General features: G+C 40.5%; 1 protein-coding gene across 1 annotated transcript; it reads left to right on the forward strand.

Annotated features, from left to right (window-relative positions):
* Positions 1–6: 6 nt before the first annotated feature.
* Positions 7–5,213, forward strand: LOC139649496 (junctional adhesion molecule A-like). Its single transcript, XM_071525912.1, has 8 exons — positions 7–67; positions 200–340; positions 552–754; positions 866–968; positions 1,512–1,619; positions 2,633–2,645; positions 2,787–2,850; positions 3,027–5,213. The coding sequence occupies exons 1-8, from the start codon at positions 22–24 to the stop codon at positions 3,060–3,062; spliced, it is 714 nt and encodes a 237-aa protein (XP_071382013.1). The 5' UTR covers positions 7–21; the 3' UTR covers positions 3,063–5,213.
* Positions 5,214–11,108: the final 5,895 nt, after the last annotated feature.

The following is an 11,108-nucleotide window of genomic DNA, read 5'->3' on the forward strand; positions in this document are numbered from 1 at the left end:
GTTGAGTGGAAGTTTAGCGACATGAAAGGCTCACAGACATATGTGATTTTTGACAGGAAACCCACAAGTAAGTTGATTCACAATCTGTGTTTGTGTCTGTGTCTATTTGTAGAATGTTGACAGAATATTTTCAGATCATTTGTCCGCATTTTTCATGCCAGAATTTTTGTTATTATGTAACGGCACAACTCTCCCACAGCACCGTATGAAGGCCGCGTGACAATATTCGATGGTAATGTGAGATTCAGCAAAGTGACCCGTAAGGATAATGGAGTATACGACTGTGAGGTGTCTGGCAACGGCAAGTTTGGGGAAGCCAAAGTGAAGCTGACTGTTCTGGGTAAGGCTGATTTGTATTAAAATATTTATTAAACATATCCCTCCATCTGTAATCCACCCTGGCTCATGTATTGCTGCTATAAAAGCTGTGAGAGATGCAGACATGTAAACCCAGGTGAAGCCTTCATTGTCTTGAGTTTATGTACTGTAATGAGGGCTGTACAGCACTGTATGTTGACCAGGAGCAAACTGTATGTTATTGTGTCCCACAGTGCCTCCGTCTCCGCCCATGTGTAGAATCCCCACATCGGTGACAACGGGCAGGAGCACCCTGCTGTCCTGCCATGACGCCGACGGCTCACCTCCTCCCACCTACAAGTGGTTCAAAAATGGCACCCCTCTCCCTGAAGATCCCAGCAAGTTTCCTGCCTTCAAAAATTCCAGCTACAAGCTAAATCCAGTTAACGGCAATCTGGTCAGCTACTCACCATCACCTCGCACTCTCTCTGCTTACACAGCCGCAGTTTCGTCTTTCAAAAAAAAAAAAAGTATATCCCTTTCAAATGTGCCCTGTCTGTCCCCTTAGGAGTTTCCCTCTGCATCCAAGATGGACTCGGCTGTATATTACTGTGAGGCTTCCAACACTGCCGGTCCTACTCAGCGCTGTAAGGGCGCGAAAATGGAAGTCCGTAAGTGCTCTTCACTTTAAAAACCAAAGCATGCTTTAGCCTGAGCAGTTGGAGCTGATTTTTCCCTGGCAGAATCAGAACTTTGTAAAGCGCTCAAGTAGTTCATGATCAATAAGTTTGTGTATGCAAGTAGTGGCAATCTTTAAACCTGTTTCAGCTGGTGTAGAGTGTGTGGCATGCAAACACTGGAAAGTCAATAAACTGGTTGGGCTACACATGTCAACAGGAACCGTCAAAAGGCCTATTTTTCACATTGGAGGATTACTCTTGGCAGCGGAGAACAATGCTAATCTAATTTCAACATCTACAGTCTTGGGTCGATTCACTTCCTATGTATATTGAAACTGTAATTCTCCGTTTCTTTATAGATTGGATGTTGGAACTTTTTTTAGGATTTAAGGTTTGAATTTTGAAGAAAATCCAGTTCCTGAATTGATTGAATTGAAAGTCAGTTGACCCCAACCCAGATGTTTGACTGCAACTCAGCTGATGAACTCAAAATGTGATTCCTTATGTGAGTTTCCTGCACACTGTTCTTTCAAGGTGACGTGAATACTGGTGGTATTGTTGCTGGGGTGATAGTGGCTCTCCTGCTACTGGCCTTACTGGGACTTGGCATTTGGTATGCCAACAAGAAAGGATATCTGCCCAGTGAGTGTACATTCTTTCTAGTCATTTATTAATAGCAATTACTATGATCACCAATATTCTGATATTCAGTGTTGAAATTGAAATCCAAAAACCTTGTACCTCCAAATAGTGTATTTATCAGGAATTATGGAAAACTAGTTTTTTTTCTCTCCCATCTATCAAAAAAATATTTTTTTCGACCTTAAGCAAAACATCATCCAGATACTATCAACAGTGTAGGAATTACAGGCAGCTGCTGAGGGAGCCAGCTGGACAGTGGCAACATAAGATGCTTTGTTTCCTCAAATAAATTCCCATGACCTGCACCCAGCCATGAATTTTTCTTTTTCATAGGTGGGTGGTGGCACAGGGGAAGATTGTTTTGTTGTGATTCATCCACCTTGAAAGGTGTCACAAGCGTTCAGCCACCTACAAAAAAAAAAAAGTGTCCCTACAGCAGTGCTGCCCACTCTCATTTGAGAGTAGGGAGGAAGGCACGACCACGTTCACTTTTAAATAAGTAATAATGACTTAATTGTCCACATAACTAGCTTCACCTTAGACTTTGCTGTATGTTTGTGGTCAGGGATACCATTAGTGCTGTCTGCCTCCAAAGTGGCTTGAAAAGAAAAATTAAATGCTTTATATTTCACGTCAGTAGATATGATGCTAGGCTTGAATCTAGCTAATGCTGAGGATATATGATTAGATTCAGGGGGATAGGCTTTCATTTTAGACTTTAACATAATGATATTGAAGTGATACGTTAAGATTCAGATGCACATTTAAGTTGAACAATTGTAAATCTTTGAGGAGAGTTGCAAATACACAGAAGGAGTCTATCCCTCATGTCATCAATGGCTCGGTTTGGTCCCAGCATCATGAAATATTTTCTACACATGAGATACAAAACCCGCTGTCAGTTACAGTAAAGACAAACCAAATTGGAGGTGCAAAGTATCTGTGGGATATTGAGATGTGCCGAGTCATTTGTTTTACTTACATTTGTTTTTATTTGTTTCTCCCCTTTACAGAGAAGAGTGAAAGGTAAGAGAATTCTCATTCAAGCTGACTTCCTAATGTGTGTTAGCAGATTAGTCTTAGCCACATTACTTGCTCCAGATTGTTTCCCTCAGGTTACATCTGTCTCTATGATTGGCTCAACTTGTTTTTTATTCCCCCCCACAGCAAACCAAAGCCCTCTGTGGTCTACCAGCCTCCATCCTTGTACGGCGGTGGTGATGATGAAGATGTAAGTACGACCGTGTCTCTTTCAACCTAAAGCATATTTTTCATTCCAAGTTTAGAGAATTTAATTTCCTCAGTCAGTCTAGTATGTCTGTTTAGTTGGGTTCCTTTGTGCAACACATGTTTTGGAGTTGTAAGAAAAATGTTCCTGTTATGATGTGTGATGTGTTTGTGTCTCAGGGGGAATTCAGACAGAAGTCGTCCTTCGTGGTATAGCCTGCAGGAATGTCATGGGTGCGCTGATGAGGATGACAGGAGAACACTTCACGTCTCTCAGCACATGGGATTGTTTTTGTTTTTCCTGAAGTTTTAACCGTTTTCAACATCTTGTGTTTTTATTTGCTCCTAACAGGCAGTTTTCATAGACTTGTATGATTGTTGGGCTGGCCTGTGCTCACTCTCATGATGCAGTGCTTCAACTTCAGTGTGTTGGATACGTCACTTTCTGGGGTTTAAGTTCCAGGGTTATGGGAAATATTTTACTAATGAAATATTAAGACTACTGACACTGGTGTCTTGTGTACATTGATAGATTTGTTAATAGAACAAGCTCTGATAAATTGCCACTAGTCTTTAATTTTAGCTTTAGAAATTCTGCCGCCTATGTTTGGTTGACCTGGTGTTGTGTGTGTGTGTGTGTGTGTGTGTGTGTGTGTGTGTGTGTGTGTGTGTGTGTGTGTGTGTGTGTGTGTGTGTGTGTGTGTGTGTGTGTGTGTGTGTGTGTGTGTGTGTGTGTGCGCATGCGCGCGGCTTTTGAGTTTCCATGCCTCCTAATAACAGGACTAATTCACTTTCAGTTTAATTGATAAGACTGCATGTAAACACCTCAGATGGACTATAGTGACTCAACTGGCACCAGCTGAATTGAATTTTCTGTGTGGTTAAAGAAAACCCAAATCCTGTATCATTCTTTCCAATAACAAAAACATTAGGTATGTAAATGCGTGAGCATATTTTTTTTTTTCCCATTGAGCCATTCACTGAAAGTACCAACAATTGTGGTCAATATGTGTATTGGCAATAAAGAATCTCTTGATAAACAAATCTGATAAACATAGATATTCGCTCTCTGCAGCCTCAATGTTTTGATAATACAAGAATAACATTCTGATATAAACCGATAATGAGTAAATGGCTTGGGTCATTTTTTTTATTTTTTATTATGACATTTTTTGTTAGATTTAAATATGACCCACCACCTCAACTTTCTCCAGTACAACTGCCTGATCAGTCAGTCTGGGTAGATAATCCAGTTGAAACCTTATAGTGCGAACATCATCACTTTAGTGATCACAGTTGACTGTTGGAGGTGTTTATTTTTCTTGTTATGCTTGTTTTTAATTGAACAACAATGCATTCATCGGCTTGTTGAAATGTACAATGTCTTTTCAAGTTTTAGCAAGTTTTCATTCGCTGTAAATAATGACACATTAGTTTTGAACAACCTTAAAACCAATTAACAGTAGCTGTGACCAGACCTTCTCATCAGCCAACTGGAAATTCTAGAGTAACTTTATCTCATCCATGGCTGTGGTAGAAGCTGGTTTGTATGAGACTGGATCAGTGCAAAACTCTCATTTAGGGTGGATATCCTCTTTAAGATGTATTGATTTGCGGTTGTACTAATATGACATTTTTCTAGTGTATGTGTGTGTGTATATGTACAGTATATGTGTATTGGGGTGCGGTGAGGCTAGAGGCAAGTTTAATGGGTGCTGAGACAAAAGGGTGGAAACCTCTGAACTAAATACTAGGGCGTAAAACTTTAATGTATGCTGCAATTAATTTCCTGTTGGAACAAAGAGAGATGTCAGCTGTTATGTCACACTCCTTCATATTTACTTTGTGGAAATACACACATGAATTTGAATTGACATTTTATTAAACATTTTTTCCAAAATGATAGATTATGAACACATTATTTGCATTTTAGGCATTTTAATGTGCTTGTGAATGTAACTCAAAAGTGATGGAACTAGGAATATTACACATTACACAGATGTTAGTATTTTATAAGTTATCTTCATTAAAAGGTCATGTGTTCTAATTCTTATTCATTTGAAGTGATTTTCCCAATGCCAGTGCAACATGTCAGTTGTGATAATGCTGCAGAGCTGATCAATATTTCTGACCACAGCTGGCGGTGCGAGGCAGGTCGCCCCCTACATGATCTATTGAGATATAAGGGAATACCCCAACCCTCCTATGATGGCAATTCTCATATTGGGTCTATAATCTACCTCCAAACACTCACATGGCACTCATTTTGTTTCATTTGTTATCGAACAATACTCAGGTTATCTGATTAAAGGGTTCAGTAAGGTCAGAAATCCATAGATAGAGCCATACTATGAGTTTATATTATTATTATTCCTACATTGCTTGACACATAAACCTTGCCTATGTAGAATAATTAGAGCTGATGAATCAGCTGACAGATGATTGTAACATTGACTTTATATATTGTTTAATAATAAAATTGTGTTGTTCACTTGGGTTGTGCTGTCATCTATCAACAAGCTACTAAGATAATCCTTAGCCTTGCATAAACACAAAGTTGAGCTCTATTGTACACTGCCTACCTTTAATACTTTATATTTTTTAGGTGTGTCATAGAAATACTGACACATAAGTGCAAGTGCAATAACAGAAGTAGCATGTCTGTAATAAAGAAACAGACATTTACATGATGTTAGTCTCTTAAAACACATCTATAACAAATGAAATGATTCAAGGTGTGCTTGTTTCGATGTTGCATACATAGGCTACTGTCACCTGCAACAGCAATAACACTACCTTTATTTTTCATTCCATAAGTAGTGTTTTATTCCCACCAAGCCCCTTGCTGCATGTAGTCCAATCCACAAAATGCCTTAGCTATATGCAGTTATACTATCATGAAAATCAATTTATGCCTACATATACTATACAGATTTTGAAAATAAATAAGAATTGGCAGGAAAAATACACCTGTTGGGTACAAATATGTACTGGAGGCCTAATTTGCAACCAGCTGTGTAGATTTAATTTCAACTTTGGTGGGGACACACTGAACCCAGTTAATGGTTAATATTTCACATTTTGGGTGCAATTTGGAAGTTTGGAGCCAGACCTCACTGTATACACCCATAAGCTCCTCTTAGTTTTGAAAATAAAAATAAAGCAATTAAGTAAGTAAATAAATTAAATAAATAAAGGTAGTAAATAGGCTACTTAAACTAATAGCAAAGCCTGTTACACAATTAAAAGTAGGAAGAAATGCATAAAAATTTTCAAGTAAAAAAAAAGTTTTCAAGTAAAAAAAAGTTTACTGGTACGCCCCAGATGGGTTGCTATGGTAACTGAGGAAGGCGTGCGGCAGGCTCGCCTGCGTGCACAGCGCATGCGCGTCTGTTAACGCCCACTTTTGCAGACACAGGAAGTTTGAGTAATTTTTCCCCCATAATTGAGTCGACCATCTTTGATCATCCTCCACCTTTGCTCACACTGCCTTAGCCAATCAGATAACATTTGCTACACAAGTCTAACATCGTTCTACAGCTGGGAAAGTGTACGTTACTCCCCCCATGACCCACATTACGTTTGAACAGCATACTGGTTTGTTACACTGTTGTAATCTGGGTACTGTCTCTTTAAAGGAAGGGGCAGCGCAGTTAGGAGCTGCAACCTTTTACGGGCTGAACCTTCGCTCACTCAAACCCCATTCATAAATAAGACATCGTGAGGAAAGGAAGTATAGTTGCATCTGATTTTTCATTCAGCATACCGGATGCGAGGGGCTGGTAGGAACCAGACATGTTCGTTCATCTCGGTCGCGGAATGTGCATCGGGGCCATGGGTGAGAGAGCAAAAGTGACTTCCGATGGCTGACCCCCCTTCTAATGGTTTTGACTTTATGCGCGAGCCGTCAGGAGGCAGCTTGTTGGTGCTCGGAGCTCATTTGGCAAAAAAAAAGAAGAAAATATGTTCCTTCCCTCGCGGGGCTTGGCGTCTTTTTCTGTGTGTAGGTTCTTCCGCTCAACCCAAATAATCCTGGTCTAAATAGCCTGTACCGCTTCCATCTTTCTGTTTCTTTTTTAATGAAAACACATTAGCGGATACGAGGACTTGGTTCACCAATGGAACAGCAGTGAGTTATGGCAGCTAAAGAGGACCTCTACTCCAAAGTCACCCCGCGGAGGCAGCGCCAGAGCCGGCCAGGCACCGTCAAACATGGGTCCGCTCTGGACGTGCTGCTGTCCATGGGCTTCCCCAAGACCAGGGCGTGAGTACACAGCTGCACTCTCTCCACACACCAGTGAGTGGTGGCACACAACATCTGTAGGGCTGTTTTGGGATGAGACCTTAGTGGAAGTAGGAATCAGGTGGAGCTGGAGAACTTAATTTCACCAGGATGTCTCAGAGTTGCCGGCAGCGTCCCTGTTAGAAACCGATTCATTGTCAAAGTTTCCCTGACGTTCATGTGTCACTCCTCTGTGCTGTTGCCATTCGAGCATCATCGGCTCATCTTCAGCATCACTGCAGCTCAAACAGACAGCTAGCTTTGCCCTGCATCTGCTTGACACATGTCGTTTGGTGTGAGGGCATGCCAACTGACCCCTTTCTAACAATAGTTTTATTTTTTTGCTCTCAGTACAAGCTTCCAGTGATTCCAGTGAGCCATATTGCATGTTCCAGAGCAGGGTTATGCAAGGAGATTTAATCCCACTGTTATTTTGGAAGGTTAAACCACTTTGATTGCTGTACCATTGTCTTGGAGTTTTGTCTCCGCCAAAGTAAATCTCTTTTTCAGTGTTAGTCACAGTGCAGGACAAGACAGGAATAAGCCTGGGATAAATTCTCAATTCCTGGAAAGTTAATGGAGCATACTGCCTTAACTCCTTCCTATTGTTACAGAAGTTTACATTCGTCACATGAAGAAAAAAATACAGCAACATTAATGCTGTTTGTTTAGAGCTGTGTGTGTGTGTGTGTGTGTGTGTGTGTGTGACTTTTTCACCGTTACTAAACCAAGGATACTCTGTGTTTAACTGGCCAGCTTGTGACAAAACTTGTGAGCATTCCAATGCAAGCTTCAACATATGGTTTCTTCACCCAACCTTTACATAAAAAGTAAGTTGCCAGGAGGCAACTGCCAACAAGGAGTGTTGGGTACTAAGTGTAATCATTGGATTATGTAATCGCATTAAAATAATGAAGAATTAGGATTATTTCAAGAGTGTGTAGTCTGCTTGCAGCTGCTATTTCAAGGATTACACTTACATCTCAGATTAACAATGCATTATTGTTGAACATAATGCTACTTGGTATAAACTACTGAGCCACATAGCACTACAATGAGTTAATTATTTGAATATTCCGAGGTGAAAATGATGAAAAATGGAAATCACTGTTTGAAGGCGAAGAACAGCTGAAACCCATGGGGGACTGGCTGATCGCTGATTGCTTTCCTACTGCATAAACAAGCCTATTAGTGCAACTATGTATAACTTTTTAGAGTACATGAAACCTAAAGGGGGAATATCACGCACAGTTTAAAAACACAGTTCCTCCTATGGTCTGAGACAATCCAATCAACATTTAAGACAATGAAGAGCAGCATTTGTCTATTAAAAGCAGAAGACTGATTTTATGCAGATACATAATGTTGAGCTTTTATGTTAGTATGTGAGAGTGTGTTTTATTAAACCTAGCCTTGATTCTTTGACTCCCAGTAACTAGGTCCATCTCCACAGAAAGTAGTTTTACCAAAATTGTATATTTTGGGTCATAACATGGAGAAATTGCAGTCAGGTTTTAGTGGACTACATAGCACAAAGACTGCCTTTTTTATACTAACCAATGAACTTTAAACAGGAGGTGCAGGGGAATGTGCAGCTTTAATCCTTTGAGACCTTTGATACAGTAGAAGGTGCAGTTTTAACTGATGGCTTCAAACACTGGATGGGTATCAAAGACTCGGCTCTCTCACTAAAGGCAAGTCATCATGATTCTCAGCAGAGACTTTAGTTTTAGGCCTCATCCTCCGCTCTCTGTACATTGTACAAACTCCTCCAAACCATATAATCTGTAAGCATAATGTCCCTTTTCACTGCTATGGCAGCGACACCCACATTATATATTAAACCTGATGATCTGAACAGCCTTGTCACCCACAAAAGCCTTGCAGATTGTAGGTGTGCGACGTCTCAAAATTGTATTCCACTTAACAAGAGCGAGTCTGCAATAGCTCACTTTGAATTTTTGTTAGCAGAGGCGGTTATCTCAAAGCTACTGCATGTATTCCTTGGTTCAGTATCTGATCCAGGACCTTTTGTGCTTTAAAAATGACTTTCATTTGGATATTGAAATCATAAGATATGAAATAGCTGTACGGTAGACGCCCTAGATGAACACTAATGTGTTGTGATGATATTTTTCCATCAGTGTGGGGCCAACGCTGCTGTATGAATGAAGAGAAAACACTGGTTTCATTTTTGCCCTTCATACCGCACAAATTTTATTCACAATGATCTATGTGAACTGTCTGCCTATATAAAGCTAATGGCCCAAAATTAAGGAATGGCTGTTGACAGTTATCGAAGTTTTGATAAGTAGGTCAAGAGGGTTGCACAGTCTTGTTTCTTTGAACTGAAAAATAGCTCCAAAATGAAGCCTTTTTATCCTCTGCGAATCTGGATAAGGTCATCCACGCTTTTATCTTTTCTGATTCAGACTGCAGCTTTCTCTACTCCTGCCTAATCTACTCCACTTATGCTCTGCAGAGGAAACGAGTGAGTTGGTCCGGTTATATTTGCCACCTCACATCTATTATTAATGATATTCTAATAAACCTTGGTTTGATTGAGGCTATAATAACATAATGAAACAGAATAGTTTAATGTCATCACCTTCAAACATGTCTGGTCTGATTTCAGAGGACACACAATAACAATGTAAGGAAAAAAAAAGATTCTTGATACAAATATTTTGTGAAATGGCACACAGGAATCTGTACCAGTTATACAGAAGCACAGTTCATCATTAAAATCAAGGCACTAGTGCTAGTTAGGGCTGGCCACACATATACAGAGCAAGCACAATGTCAAGATAAAAAAAAAAAATCAAATAGTGGGACTCGACCACATACTTTTTTTAGAGCAAACTGTGCAGGGTAAATACATGTGAATGGCCTGAAACTTCAAACTCATAGCAACTGTCCCAGCAGTCGAGACCCTTCCCCGGGGGCTGAGGTTGTTGTGTTGGTCCGACTCGGCTCATGTGTCTCCTGAGGTCACGGGCCAATAGTTACTCCAACACTGAAACACAGAGTCAAATGACAGTGAACGGGACACTTTAGACCAAAGCCGGAAGGGGCCTGCCTATACTCATCCGATTGCTGGAACATCTCCCCCTATGGCAGCACCGATCTTTGCCATTTACTTGTTCTCTCTTTGTATGTGTGAGAATGCTGCACCAAACTGCATACGGCAATATGGCAGTTTAACGTTGCCTTATCGGCAAACATTCATACCAGGTAGAACATGACTTAAGACCTTTTCTGAATTGTTGGGGTTCACTCTTGGTTTCGGCACACATCCGCTCAACCAACCTGTATTTATTGCAGTAAAACGTCAACTTAAACAACTGATGTGCATTGCTCACTATCAGGTTCTGCCCTGTATTTTGCTGGAAGAAGATGAAGGAATAATAGGTAAACCAGTTATCTGTCATAGCTTTGGGTCTACAAGGGCTTCATTGTGTATGAGGGTTGCTTGAACCAATAGGGAGCATGAATTGCACACACACACACACACAAACAGCCCTTCTGTTTAATGAGGGGAATTCCTGCTGAGTCATTCAGGAATTGACCAGTGTAATCAGATGTGAGCTAGTTGGACAGTGGCCACTCTCCCTGTGCTGGAGGAAGACACCCTGATCATCTGTTACGGTCAGAGGCCGGCAGGCGGGAAACTGATCCAGCTGAGAACATGACAGAGACACACAGAGTCTGAAGTTTCATCTGAAGTCTTCTCTCCGGTCCAGCACTCTGAGCACTTTATCCCTATTGGCTTGGTGGGGTGGGATAGGTTGGGGACAGGGCTGATCAATAATTCAATATTATTGTTTATCGTCTTTCAACAGAATCGTAGTGTGATGAAATCATGATATCGATAATGATAAATATCCCGATAAACAATTCTCTTGTCGAAATGAATGATTGAAATGTCACAAAATATTACAAACATTGCTTGATTAAAATAGTTGTATCATACTTTATAC

Source organism: Centroberyx affinis, unplaced genomic scaffold (assembly GCF_046629955.1).
Source record: "Centroberyx affinis isolate AG114_WGS23_722 - 3 ecotype Tasmania unplaced genomic scaffold, CSIRO-AGI_Caff_v1 ptg001362l_1, whole genome shotgun sequence".
Taxonomy (NCBI): domain Eukaryota; kingdom Metazoa; phylum Chordata; class Actinopteri; order Beryciformes; family Berycidae; genus Centroberyx; species Centroberyx affinis.

Excerpts from the sequence above, each read along its gene's own strand:
- LOC139649496 (XM_071525912.1), top strand. The coding sequence starts at position 22 with ATGAAAGGCTCACAGACATATGTGATTTTTGACAGGAAACCCACAA. Across the intron at positions 68-199 it reads TTTTGACAGGAAACCCACAA|CACCGTATGAAGGCCGCGTG; the intron begins GTAAGTTGATTC and ends ACTCTCCCACAG. Across the intron at positions 969-1,511 it reads GGGCGCGAAAATGGAAGTCC|GTGACGTGAATACTGGTGGT; the intron begins GTAAGTGCTCTT and ends TGTTCTTTCAAG.